The sequence below is a fragment of the Trachypithecus francoisi genome, unplaced genomic scaffold, assembly GCF_009764315.1.
Source record: "Trachypithecus francoisi isolate TF-2019V2 unplaced genomic scaffold, Tfra_2.0 Contig00518, whole genome shotgun sequence".
NCBI lineage: Eukaryota > Metazoa > Chordata > Mammalia > Primates > Cercopithecidae > Trachypithecus > Trachypithecus francoisi.
In genome coordinates this window covers 51136-65797 of record NW_022680694.1, presented here as the reverse complement: position 1 = coordinate 65797, position 14662 = coordinate 51136, and the positions used below count along the sequence as shown (strand labels likewise).

At 45.9% G+C, this 14662-nt stretch overlaps 1 protein-coding gene and 1 long non-coding RNA gene across 2 annotated transcripts in view; both read right to left on the bottom strand.

Moving 5' to 3' along the window:
* LOC117084991 (protein FAM153C-like) overlaps positions 1-14662 on the bottom strand; it is a 39351-nt gene that overhangs the window by 9455 nt on the left and 15234 nt on the right. Inside the window, exon 8 of the mRNA XM_033213356.1 lies at positions 13268-13323. Within this exon, the coding sequence (XP_033069247.1) occupies positions 13268-13323 (56 nt within the window). The remainder of the gene's footprint in view (positions 1-13267; positions 13324-14662) is intronic.
* On the bottom strand, positions 8536-10451 carry LOC117085013. The gene is made up of 3 exons (XR_004437758.1): positions 10416-10451; positions 9957-9987; positions 8536-8614 (listed from the first exon to the last, which is right to left on the bottom strand). It is a non-coding gene; the product is annotated as an uncharacterized LOC117085013 (long non-coding RNA).

The window sequence follows — 14662 nt, the reverse complement described above, 5'->3', positions numbered from 1 at the left end:
GAAGATGAGTACCAGGAAAACACCCAAGTTGTTTCTTCCGTTCTTATTTGGTGCTGTGTGTTGCGTGTGAGTGCTGAACTGCAGCACATGTAAGGATTGTGGAGATTATCTTATTAAGTACAATATAACATGTCTGATCATTTTCTGCTTTTGACTAGCAGATGAGAAAATTAACCCAGCACTGCAGCCAAAAGTCTGACCTCTCAATGTCTGTTTCCCATTTGTGACCACACCAAAGTCCACTGTAAAATGTACTTATCCCTACACTGAGTTATGTGACCACTGAGACAATCCTACGTGAGAGCCAGCGTTTGAGATTTCTGAAGGCTATCGAGATTTCATCTGCCACCTAGGTGCTCAAGCTCTCTGCCATAACGACAAATTATACCAGAACCACGTGATTACTGCCTAGTAGTAGCCCATGGCATCACCTTCCACCCACTCCTGAGTTCACCTCTGCCTCCTCCACTGAGGAGATAAAGAGCTTGGCAAATTCATCTCTGCACTATGTCCACCTGAGTACTGGCGAGATCCAACTGCCCTTCAGCTACAGCCGTGGTGGAGGACCAATGGGCTGATTGACGCAAGGTGTGCAGTGGTAATGGGATTTTTACTTACAACACTCATCTTTGTGTTGAGCTGTGCACATGGAAACATGCTTTCTGGAGAAACGTACACATCCTCCCAACGACATTCATCATCACTCTACACAGACTCTCCCCTTATGCCTCCCACCCTGATGCACCTCATTCAATGTCATAAAAATGACACTGCAGCTAACAGGCACTACGTAGGATGATCACCCCTCTTCAGTACACTCAGTAATTTCTGCCCTAACCTCATTTCCAATAGAAAGTTCCAACGAGAATGGTTCTCCCGATAAACCAGGCAAGAATGTGTCACCTTTCTTAACACTAAGAATTTTCCTTACCAAATAGGTGATCCCAGAATACGTACCATCTGTCTCTGCGAATGTGTCCTCCTGAGTTTAGAGAAAGGAAAACACTGTGAGGGTAAGATCGTGCTGTCCTTGTACACAGGTCTTTTCTTAACTTAGTGCTATTAGAAAGCCCGATGGGAAATTCTGGTGGAGGCAACGGTCACAAAAATAAAGCCCAGAAAACACTTGTACAAAGTCACCAGGTTTTTGTGCAAGATTTTAAAGTTAATTTTGGTGGTAAATTCAGTATTTTGAAGAAGGGTTTCTCCTGATGAAAGTGCTTGCTGACATAGTTGTAACTGAAGCTGTCATCAAGAATGCCATCTTGAATTAGTTCTTAGTTGGCAAAGAATTCTCATTTTACAATTCCCACCAAGAAATTCTCTAGTCATCTATAATGTACATGGTAGTAAGGTTTTCCTATCTTTATTCAACTGAAATTGAAAGAAACCTAGGAAAATGAAATTCCCCTTTCAGACAAAGAAAGAAGAACTCACGTCGATATCAGGGAGGAGGAAGATCCTCTCAGCGGGTGTCGCATCTGGATACACTACTAAGTGGTACTTTGGAGGATCTAGGAGACATAGGGTAAGTGTCACCACACGGATTCTGCTGAGAAAATCCCTCGGGTTGTACTGGGTGGTGTGGACATGAGGCTGGCATGTGTGAAGAAGGTGGGTTACCACAGACGGAGCTGTAGGCCTACCCTCCTTGGTGGTGAAGGCAGGCAAATGAGACCGTGAGGAAAGCCATGGGAAACAGCCTTGGTCCTCTAGCTAAGGCAAGTTCAGCAATGAGACACAGCTGATCTCAAAGAGGGCACAGGACATGGGGCAGGCGACCCTCCCTACAGTGTATCAGGTTCCTCCTTCCTAATCTGACCCGGGCTAACTTGCCCTCCCTTCGTGATCCCTTCTGAGGTCATTTCCCCCGAGGATCCACAGGTGCTGCTGTTCATCATCCCCCACCCCGAAACATTTTGTGCTGCATAAAAAGCCACCTTTCTTCAAAAAAATTTAATTCTAGTCAAAAGAGTTATGACTTCTCTGAACCTTTGATTCAAAGAGAATTAAACCAATATTTTAAAATGCTCAACTATCCTATTATTGAAAGATGACACGCACTTAGCAGATTTGCCCTTCGACTCTTCCTTTTCAACACAATGTATGTGTCTGTGGAATCAGTTGCTGCTCATGCTCACGCTGGCTCCAACACCGGGACAGCCCATCATGGGGGGCAGGAGGTGGGGACGCTAACACTTTCCAAACTAGCTACGCAGGGAATTCCACCGGGGAGATGGACGTCAGAATAACACCCTAGTTCTTCCTTGAGTTCCTATTCTGCACTGAGTCTTGGTTGTGTGGGTGGAATTAGGGCATATGTGACACTTGTGGCAATCGTGTTATTAAACAATAGAATATGCCCATGATTGTCCTCCGGTTTTGTTTTCTTTTCTTTTTCTTTTTTTTTTTTTTGAGATAAAATCTCACTCTATTACCCAGGGTAGAGTGCAGTGGCATGATCAGGGCTCACTGCAACCTCCGTCTCCCAGGTTCAAGTGATTCTCCTGCCTCAGCCTCCTGGGTAGCTGGGATTACGGGCACCTGCCACCACACTCAGTTAATTTTTCTGTGTTTAGTAGAGACATTGTTAGCCAGGCTGCTCTGTAACTCCTGACCGCAAGTGATTCACCAGCCTCGGCCTCCCAAAGTGCTGGGATTACGGGCGTGAGCCACCACACCCAGCCTGTTCTCTGCTTTTAAACAGGATCTCAGGAATAACACGACCACTGAATGAAAAGCCTGTGACCTCGCATTGTGTGTTTCACATTTCTGACCACACCAAAGTCCACTGTAAAACATCCCAACTCTAATTCTGGGTTATGCAACCATTAAGACCATCCTATGATGACAGACAGTGCTTAGAATCTCTATACGCTATCAAACTTCCACATGCACACCTAGGTGCTCAAAGTCTGCCAGACTGATGAGTTATACCAGGGCTGTGAGATCAATACAGGACAGTAGCCCAGAGAATCAACCTTCCACCCACTTCTGATTTCCCATTTCCCTCCTCTACTGAGAAAGCCAGACGTTGAGAAATTCATCCCTCCCCAACCAGTATCTGATGACTGGGGATATTAAACTTAACTTCAGACAACTGTGGTGGAGAATGAATGGGCTGATTTATGTAAAGTGTGCAGGGTGATGGAATAGTTAAAAAAAAAAAATTTAAAAAAATTAATCCTTGTGTTGTGCTTTGATCATGCACAAAAACTCCCAAAGACACAATCACCTCCCACAGACTCTCTCCTCCACACCTCCCAAACCTGATGCACACCACCCTCTTTCATGTACGGGACACCACTTCCTGCACAGACTACAAAAACATGGTCATGATTCCTCCACCTATGAGTAGGAGACAACAGACTTTTAGACTGATGATTGCAAGGCTGTCACAGAGAAACAGAGAAACTGATGCCTTATGGGTCACATGGGAATGTAGAAAGGACAACCTAACTCCAGGGCAGCCCCTCTCCCTTTGCTGAGCTCAGCCTGCCTTAGAGCAGGGTCTCCTCCTCAACTCCTCTGACACCAGCACTGCGCACCTGCTCAGCCTGGGAGCTGAGGCTCTTGGCCAATAATAGCTACACAAGGACCAGCTGCCCAGAGACTCCCAGAAGCTGTTCTTTGTCCCAGCCACAGGGAGATCAAGCATGGAAACTACTCTGTGTCTGGCCTGACCCTCAATCCGTCCCTGCTGATCATGTTCTCTCTGGGCTAAGTTGAACATTACAGGAACTCACTCCTGTTCTCTGTCTCTCACTAATTTCTGGTGGTGCCATTGCCATCAACACACAGGAAGATGGAGAAGACCAGAAACAAGGAAGGAGCTCCTGTGACCAGGCTCTTAGGAAGACGGCCAATGTTCAGGCCAGTCATGAGGTTGAAGCTCAACTCCTCCTTCAGATGAGGCTTGAACGTTCCGCCCACGCCCAGGTGATGATGTGGAACTGACTCTCCTGATGTTGCACCTCGACGTCCCCTATGGCTTTGCTGCCCTCATGCCTTCCTTCTGCTCCTCCAAATCATGTTCCTCTGCAGGCCCAGGCCAAGGCTGTAGCCTGCTCTCTCCCTCATAGAGCTCAGTGGGCAGCTGCCTGTGAAGGCAAATGGTGAAGGCAGGCATCAGGAAGGCCACAGAAGACAGACTGTTGGTCCTCTAGCTAAGGCAACCTCTTGCACATGAAATAACCCATCTCAAACAGGGCCCACCACACAGTGTTTCCCTGCAGCATCCAGGGCTCCTCCTCCTAATCTGACCTGAGCTAACGTGTCCTGCCTTCTCGATCCCCTCGAGGTCATTTCCTCCCCAGGATCCACATGTCTGCTGTGTGTTTTTTGTCCCTCCTAGAACTTTTTCCTTTTTTTGAGATGGAGTTTTGCTCTTATTGAGCAGGCTGAAGTACAATGGCACGATCTCAACTCACCACAACGTCCGTCTCCCAAGTTCAAGCGATTCTCCAGCCTCAGCCTCCTGAGTCGCTGGGATTACAGTCATGCATCACCACGCCTCGCTAACTTTGTGTTTTTAGTAGAGACGGGTTTTCTCCATGTGGGTCACTCTGGTTTCAAACTCCCGACCTCAGGTGACCCACCATCTCGGCCGCCCAACATGCAAGGGTTACAGGTGTCAGACACCGTGGCCGGACAGAACATTTTGTACTAGATAAAAAGCAACCTTTCTTCAAAGAGGAGACTTAATTCTAGCTCAACTATTCTCTATATTCACTAACCTTTTGTTTTAAAGAGGACCAACCAAGATTTGAAAATACTCAATTATCCTACCATTTACAGACGACCCCTACTTGGCATGTGATGTTTGTCCTTGGCCCTGCCTTTTAACACAGTGTGTGTGCGCCGTGGGGCCTGCTGCTGCTCATGCTCACACTGGCTCCAGCCCTAGGACAGCCCACCCAGGGGGCAGCAGGGGGGGGCGGTGACCCTCTCTAACCCAGCTGTGTAGAAGATTCCAGCCAGAAGATGAGTACCAGGAAAACACCCAAGTTGTTTCTTCCGTTCTTATTTGGTGCTGTGTCTTGCGTGTGAGTGCTGAACTGCAGCACATGTAAGGATTGTGGAGATCATCTTATTAAATGCAATATAACATGTCTGATCATTTTCTGCTTTTGACTAGCAGATGAGAAAATTAACCCAGCACTGCAGCCAAAAGTCTGACCTCTCAATGTCTGTTTCCCATTTGTGACCACACCAAGTCCACTGTTAAATGTACTTATCCCTACACTGAGTTATGTGACCACTGAGACAATCCTACGTGAGAGCCAGCGTTTGAGATTTCTGAAGGCTATCGAGATTTCATCTGCCACCTAGGTGCTCAAGCTCTCTGCCATAATGACAAATTATACCAGAACCACGTGATTACTCCCTAGTAGTAACTCATAGCATCACCTTCCACCCACTCCTGAGTTCACCTCTGCCTCCTCCACTGAGATAAAGAGCTTGGCAAATTCATCTCTGCACTATGTCCACCTGAGTACTGGCGAGATCCAACTGCTTTTCAGCTACAGCCGTGGTGGAGGACCAATGGGCTGATTGACGCACGGTGTGCAGTGGTAATGGGATTTTTACTTACAACACTCATCTTTGTGTTGAGCTGTGCACATGGAAACATGCTTTCTGGAGAAACGTACACATCCTCCCAACGACATTCATCATCACTCTACACAGACTCTCCCCTTATACCCCCTACCCTGATGCACCTCATTCAATATCATAAAAATGACACTGCAGCTAACAGGCACTACGTAGGATGATCACCCCTCTTCAGTACACTCAGTAATTTCTGCCCTAACCTCAATTCCAATAGAAAGTTCCAACGAGAATGGTTCTCCGATAAACCAGGCAAGAATGTGTCACCTTTCTTAACACTAAGAATTTTCCTTACCAAATAGGTGATCCCAGAATACGTACCATCTGTCTCTGCGAATGTGTCCTCCTGAGTTTAGAGAAAGGAAAACACTGTGAGGGTAAGATCGTGCTGTCCTTGTACACAGGTCTTTTCTTAACTTAGTGCTATTAGAAAGCCCGATGGGAAATTCTGGTGGAGGCAACGGTCACAAAAATAAAGCCCAGAAAACACTTGTACAAAGTCACCAGGTTTTTGTGCAAGATTTTAAAGTTAATTTTGGTGGTAAATCAGTATTTTGAAGAAGGGTTTTCTCCTGATGAAAGTGCTTGCTGACATAGTTTGTAACTGAAGCTGTATCATCCAAGAATGCCATCTTGAATTAGTTCTTAGTTGATAAAGAATTCTCATTTTACAATTCCCACCAAGAAATTCTCTAGTCATCTATAATGTACATGGTAGTAAGGTTTTCCTATCTTTATTCAACTGAAATTGAAAGAAACCTAGGAAAATGAAATTCCCCTTTCAGACAAAGAAAGAAGAACTCACCATGATAACAGAGAGGACCCTCTCAACGGGTGTCTCATGTGGATGTATCACCGCGCGGTCCTCTTGAGGATCTAGGAGACATAGGGTAAGTGTCACCACACGGATTCTGCTGAGAAAATCCCTCGGGTTGTACTGGGTGGTGTGGACATGAGGCTGGCATGTGTGAAGAAGGTGGGTTACCACAGACGGAGCTGTAGGCCTACCCTCCTTGGTGGTGAAGGCAGGCAAATGAGACCGTGAGGAAAGCCATGGGAAACAGCCTTGGTCCTCTAGCTAGGGCAAGTTCAGCAATGAGACACAGCTGATCTCAAAGAGGGCACAGGACATGGGGCAGGTGACCCTCCCTACAGCGTATCAGGTTCCTCCTTCCTAATCTGACCCGGGCTAACTTGCCCTCCCTTCGTGATCCCTTCTGAGGTCATTTCCCCCGAGGATCCACAGGTGCTGCTGTTCATCATCCCCCACCCCGAAACATTTTGTGCTGCATAAAAAGCCACCTTTCTTCAAAATAAATTAATTCTAGTCAAAAGAGTTATGACTTCTCTGAACTTTGATTCAAAGAGAATTAAACCAATATTTTTTTTTTTTTTTTTTTTTTTTGAGGCGGAGTCTCGCTCTGTCGCCCGGACTGGAGTGCAGTGGCAGATCTCAGCTCACTGCAAGCTCCGCCTCCCGGGTTTACGCCATTCTCCTGCCTCAGCCTCCCGAGTAGCTGGGACTACAGGCGCCCGCACCTCGCCCAGCTAGTTTTGTATTTTAGTAGAGACGGGGTTTCACCGTGTTAGCCAGGATGGTCTCGATCTCTGACCTCGTGATCCGCCCGTCTCGGCCTCCAAAGTGCTGGGATTACAGGCTTGAGCCACCGCGCCCGGCCTAAACCAATATTTTAAAATACTCAACTATCCTATTATTGAAAGATGACACGCACTTAGCAGATTTGCCCTTCGACTCTTTCTTTTCAACACAATGTATGTGTCTGGAATCAGTTGCTGCTCATGCTCACGCTGGCTCCAACACCGGGACAGCCATCATGGGGGGCAGGAGGTGGGGACGCTAACACTTTCCAACTAGCTACGCAGGGAATTCCACCGGGGAGATGGACGTCAGAATAACACCCTAGTTCTTCCTTGAGTTCCTATTCTGCACTGAGTCTTGGTTGTGTGGGTGGAATTAGGGCATATGTGACACTTGTGGCAATCGTGTTATTAAACATAATAGAATATGCCCATGATTGTCCTCCGGTTTTGTTTTCTTTTTCTTTTTTTTTGAGATAAAATCTCACTCTATTACCCAGGGTAGAGTGCAGTGGCATGATCAGGGCTCACTGCAACCTCCGTCTCCCAGGTTCAAGTGATTCTCCTGCCTCAGCCTCCTGGGTAGCTGGGATTACGGGCACCTGCCACCACACTCAGTTAATTTTTCTGTTTAGTAGAGACATTGTTAGCCAGGCTGCTCTGTAACTCCTGACCGCAAGTGATTCACCAGCCTCGGCCTCCCAAAGTGCTGGGATTACGGGCGTGAGCCACCACACCCAGCCTGTTCTCTGCTTTTAAACAGGATCTCAGGAATAACACGACCACTGAATGAAAAGCCTGTGACCTCGCCTTGTGTGTTTCACATTTCTGACCACACCAAAGTCCACTGTAAAACATCCCAACTCTAATTCTGGGTTATGCAACCATTAAGACCATCCTATGATGACAGACAGTGCTTAGAATCTCTATACGCTATCAAACTTCCACATGCACACCTAGGTGCTCAAAGTCTGCCAGACTGATGAGTTATACCAGGGCTGTGAGATCAATACAGGACAGTAGCCCAGAGAATCAACCTTCCACCCACTTCTGATTTCCCATTTCCCTCCTCTACTGAGAAAGCCAGACGTTGAGAAATTCATCCCTCCCCAACCAGTATCTGATGACTGGGGATATTAAACTTAACTTCAGACAACTGTGGTGGAGAATGAATGGGCTGATTTATGTAAAGTGTGCAGGGTGATGGAATAGTTAAAAAAAAAAAAGAATTAAAAAAAATTAATCCTTGTGTTGTGCTTTGATCATGCACAAAAACTCCCAAAGACACAATCACCTCCCACAGACTCTCTCCTCCCCCCCCCAAACCTGATGCACACCACCCTCTTTCATGTACGGGACACCACTTCCTGCACAGACTACAAAAACATGGTCACGATTCCTCCACCTATGAGTAGGAGACAACAGACTTTTAGACTGATGATTGCAAGGCTGTCACAGAGAAACAGAGAAACTGATGCCTTGTGGGTCACATGAGAGTGTAGAAAGGACAACCTAACTCCAGGGTAGCCCCTCTCCCTTTGCTGAGCTCAGCCTGCCTTAGAGCAGGGTCTCCTCCTCAACTCCTCTGACACCAGCACTGCGCACCTGCTCAGCCTGGGAGCTGAGGCTCTTGGCCAATAATAGCTACACAAGGAGCAGCTGTCCAGAGACTCCCAGAAGCTGTTCTTTGTCCCAGCCACAGGGAGATCAAGCGTGGAAACTACTCTGTGTCTGGCCTGACCCTTAATCCGTCCCTGCTGATCATGTTCTCTCTGGGCTAAATTGAACATTACAGGAACTCACTCCTGTTCTCTGTCTCTCACTAATTTCCGGTGGTGCCATTGCCATCAACACACAGGAAGATGGAGAAGACCAGAAACAAGGAAGGAGCTCCTATGACCAGGCTCTTAGGAAGATGGCCAATGTTCAGGCCAGCCATGAAGTCGGAGCTCAACTCCTCCTTCAGATGAGGCTTGAATGTTCCGCCCACGCCCAGGTGATGATGTGGAACTGACTCTCCTGATGTTGCACCTTGGCATCCCCCATGGCTTTGCTGTCCTCATGCCTTCCTTCTGCTCCTCCAAATCATGTTCCTCTGCAGGCCAGGCCAAGGCTGTAGCCTGCTCTCTCCTCTCATAGAGCCCAGTGGGCAGCTGCCTGTGAATTCTTAGGGCCTCAATGTCGGTAACGCGGATTTCTACCTTTAATCACTCAGCAGAAAGCCCCCGAGTACCACACAGAAACTGTATTCTAGAGATTAAACACGACTAGGAGAATTGGGTTATGAAGAGATAGTTTCTGAGGTTAGCAAGGGACATTTTAAAATCACACTAGCCTGATTGTTTTAAAACGTGGGATAAGTATTGAAACCTATACAGCAATTAAATTCAATATATACACATAAGTTTCCACCAAATGCATACTCCAAGAAAAAACGCAAGCTGTACTTGGTTCAGGTTCTATTCCTATTGACCGACACCAAATGCGTTCACTTGTTCTTTTGAAAAAGCCTTCAGAAACAAGCAAACAACCAACCTTTGTCCACAGTGGGTCCAATGGGGACACCCTGGAGCCTCTGCTGTACCACAGCCACATTTGTCTTTCCCCACCTCATAACGCATGAGTCACCCTCCATCCCCTAGGAAGGCAAGTGCTCGTCCTGCCACTCACACCCTAAGGCAAACAGCGCCACCTTCACAACACTAAGATTTCAAACCTCGACACAGAGATGACCCCAGAATACGTACTTTTTGCCAGTGTGGCTGGGTCCACCTGCATCTAGAGAAAAAGAAAACACTATGAGGGTCAGACTATGCTGTGTCTTGCATGCATAGGTCTTTTCTTAACTTGACACTAAAAAAACCGATGGAAAATAGTGGTTGAGACAATGGCCCCAATATCTAGAAGACATTCATTGTAAGGCACAAGATTTTTTTGCAAGATTTTCCAATGTTTTTGTTTGACAATTCCAAATACTTCTCAAGAAGAAGGCATTTCTCTTGAGGAAAATGCCTGGTGACATACAGTTTGCAAATGTGGATGCCATCTGAAATCATTTTTTTTTTGTTGATAATGAACTCTGACATTTGCCCACCAAGAAATTCTGTAAGTCACCTATAATGTACATGGTAAGATGTATACATCTTAATTCAATTGAAACAGAGAGAAATAAAATTTCAATTTCAGAGGAAAAAGGAAGACTTTACCATGTGAACCCCTGAGGCTTCCTCCAAGGATGTCTGTCCTCGCACATCCTCCTCGACAAGTTCCTTGTCACCTGGGAAACAGAGTCACTATAACCACATGAGCTCCACTGACTGAATCCCTCAGGTGGTCTTGGAGTTGTGGACCCGGGGCTGGCGTGTGTGGAAAGGTGTTCACAGCACAGACTCAGCCTCTGCCGGTCCATCCTCCATGGTGGTGAGGGAAGGCAAGTGGTGAAGGCAGGCATCAGGAAGGCCACAGAAGACAGGGCCTTGGTCCTCTAGCTAAGGCAACCTGTTGCACATGAACTAACCCATCTGAAACCCGGTACACCACACAGTGTTTCCCTATAGGGCTCCTCCTTCCTAATCTGACCTGAGCTAATTTGCCCTCCCTTCTTGATCCCCTTGAGATCATTTTCTTTGCAGGATCCACATGGCCTGTTGCTGTGTTTTTCATCGCTTCTAGAACATTTTTTTTTCTTTTTTTGAGACTCACTTTTTCTCTTCTTGCCCAGGCTGGAGTGTAATGGTGTGATCTCGGCTCACTGCAACATCAGCCTCCCGGGTTCAAGCGATTCTCCTGCCTCAGCCTCCGATTACAGGCATGAGCCACCATGTCCAGCTAATTTTGTATTTTTAGTAGAGACTGGGTTTCTCCATGTTGGTCAGGCTGGTCTTGAACTGCTGACCTCAAGTGATTCGCATCCTTTGGCCACCCAAAATGCCCGGCCAGAACTTTTGAACGAGATAAAAAGCAACATTTCTTCAAAGAAGAGATTTAATTCTAGCCAAAATATTCTATGCATTCAGTAACTTTTGTTTTAAAGAAGACTAAATCCAGATGAAAAGACTGAATTATCCTACCATTCAAAGATGACCCCTCCTTGGCATGTGATGTTTGTCCTTCTGCTCTTCCTGTCAATGTGTGTGTGTCATGGGGTCCGCTGCTGCTCACGCTCACACCAGCCCCAGGACTGAGACAGCCCTTCCTGGGGGGCAGCAGGTGGGGGTGCTGACCCTTTCTAACACTGTTGTGCGGAAGATTCCAGCAGAGGAAATGGGCACCGGAATAACAGCCAACAGACTCCTTGAAATTTTGTTAAGACCTGTGTCTTGGGTATGTGTGATACTGAATTGGAACACTTCTAATGTTTGTGGTGACGATCTTATTAAATACAATAGAATGTCCCTGAATGTTCCTTGCTTTTGACCAGGAGGTGAGGAATACCCCATCACTTAAGACCAAATGCCTGGCAACTCTCTCTGTATGTTCATACTAACGACCGCACCATTAGAATTGAGACCATTCTATTGTGATACACAGTGCTTGAGATCTTTATAGGCCAACACTTCCACATACACACACAGATGCTAAGGACTCTCTGACAGGGTGACAAGTTACACCAGGGCCATGTGATAACTTCAGACTAGTAGCCCACAGCATCAACCTTCCACCCATTCCCGAGTTCATCTATGCCATTTCCATTTAGGAGACCAAATGCCTGAAAATTATCTCTACATCATCTCCATGTGATGACTGGGGATATTAAATTTAACCTTCCACTACAGCTGTGGTGAGGAATGAATGGGTTGATTTTTGGAAAGTGCAGTGGTGATGAAATTTTGGTTTCAGAGTATCAATCTTTGTGTTGTGCTTTGCACACGGGAACATATTTTCTGGGGAAAAGCACACAAACTCGCAGAGATATTCACAATCACTCCACATTGACTCATTCCTCCATACTTCCCAACCCTGACGCCCAGCACACTCTTCTCTCCAAATGACACTGTGCCTTCCAGGCACTAGAGTCAATGGTCACATTTCTTGACTGGGTTCTTCACTTTTTAAGACAAAAGTGCTTGAATCACATTTCTGGCAGGAAGTTCAAACCAGAGTGGTTCTCCAGAAAAATGAGGCAAGAAAGTGTCACCTGTGTCAACACTAGAATTTTTCCTCAGCATAGGGGTGATCCCAGAATCCGTACTGTTCATTTGTCTGGCTTTGTCCACCTGCATTTAGAGAAAAATAAAACACCGTAAGGGTCAGACCATGCCGTGTCCTGTGTGCACAGGTTTTTCTTTTCTTTCCTTTTTTTTTTTTGCTGGAATCTTACTGTCACCCAGGCTGGAGTGCAGTGTCATGATCTCAGCTTACTGCAACCTCCGTCTCCTGGGCTCAACTCTTCCTGCTCCCTCAGCCCTGCCAGTAGCTGAGATTACAATTGCCGGTCACCATGCCTGGCTAATTTTTGTATTTTTAGTAGAGATGGGGTTTCACCATACAGGTCTTTTCTTTACTGGTGATATTAGAAAAGCAGATGGGAGACAGTGGTTGAGGCAATGGTCCCAAAATAAAGCCTAGAAGACACTTCTGGAAAGGCACAAGTTTTTTTTTTTTTTTTTTGAGGCGGAGTCTCGCTCTGTCGCCCGGACTGGAGTGCAGTGGCCAGATCTCAGCTCACTGCAAGCTCCGCCTCCCGGGTTTACGCCATTCTCCTGCCTCAGCCTCCCGAGTAGCTGGGACTACAGGCGCCCGCCACCTCGCCCGGCTAATTTTTTGTATTTTTAGTAGAGACGGGGTTTCACCATGTTAGCCAGGATGGTCTCGATCTCCTGACCTCGTGATCTGCCCGCCTCGGCTTCCCAAAGTGCTGGGATTACAGGCGTGAGCCACTGCACCCAACCGAGATCATTTCTTACCTGGTAATGAACGCTCACATTTTCCCACCAAAAAATTCTGTAAGTCATCATCTATGATGTACCTGGCAAGATTTTCATATTTCATTTCAAATAAAATAAAAAGAACCAAGAGCAACAAAATTTCCATCTTAGAAACATAAAGAAGAACTTACCGTGTGAATGCCTGGGACATCCTCAGATGAAGGCTCCCGCGCCAGGTCCTCATCATCTAGAAAACACAGAGTAACTGTCAGCATGTTGGTTCCACAGAAGGAATCCCTTATGCAGCGTTGGGTGCTGGGGACAGGGGGCTGGTGTGTGTAAAGGAGGTGAGTTAAGGGGAGAAACTTGACTACCACTGGGATACCCTCCTTGGTGATGAGGAAAGGCAAATGAGACCATCAGGAAAGCCACAGAAGTCAGGGCCTGGTTCTCTGGCTCAGCCACCTCACCACTGTGAAATAGGCAGTGTTCACACAGGGCGACACACAGATGCACTGCTGATTCCATGACAGTGTCCCAACACACCTTGTGCGTTTTGAGGCCTGGTAAGTTTCCTTTTGTTGTTCAAATGTTATAATGTCATTTATCTTTCCTGGATATACACATGCTCCTCCTGCACTTATCATTCATTTTAGTGGCTTTAAAATCAATATGTGGCCAAAATACATCATATTTATTATTTTAATAATCAAGTGCACACTTCAGGGTCATCAGTGCCATTCACAGTTCTGTGCAGTAAATTAAACATAATCCAAATCCAGATGTCTTACTTTCCACCTTAAGAAACTAGAGAAAAAAGTGTAGTGTAATGTAAACCAGACAACCCCCAAATATAATAATATTTGCAGAAATCAATGTAATAGAAATAACAAAATAAACAAAGAAACTCAACAAAACCAAAAGCTGCTTCTTAGAAAAGATCAATAGAATTGGTAAACCTCCAACCAGGCTAATCACAAAGAAAATATATATTAACACTGTTTGATAAAACCAATGGGCTATTGTTCACTGATAAGAATTATTAAGCTGTTAAGCTTCAAAAAGATACAAAAGATCTTACATGTACATTGCTAAGTAAAATAAGTTAGTCATAAGCAGCTACATATGACATGATTCCAACTCTATGAAATTCTGGAAAAGGAGACCTATAGAGGCAGTAAAATCATCCATGGTTGGCAGGAATTCTTAGAAACGGAGAGAGGAATTAGTAGGTGCAGCTCAGGTCATGTTTAGGATGTGAAATTATTCTGTCAAGATGACAAAGGACATTGTGAGTTTGTCAGAACTCATACACTGGACGACACGGAGTGAACCTTGATGCTAACCCCGGACTTCTGTTCATAAGAATGTGTCACTATTGGCTCAGCCATTGTTACAAGCGTTATCACACTCACGTAAGACGGGATCACAAAACTGAGGGAGGTGGGTATATGGAAATTTTTGGTACCACTTCCTCCATTTTTAGGTTACTTCCCAACAGTTTGAAGTTATGTCCATCACTTTACAAACCTGGCAACACTGTCTCAGAAAAAGATCCTTGTTAGTTAATGTTTAACAATCAGCAA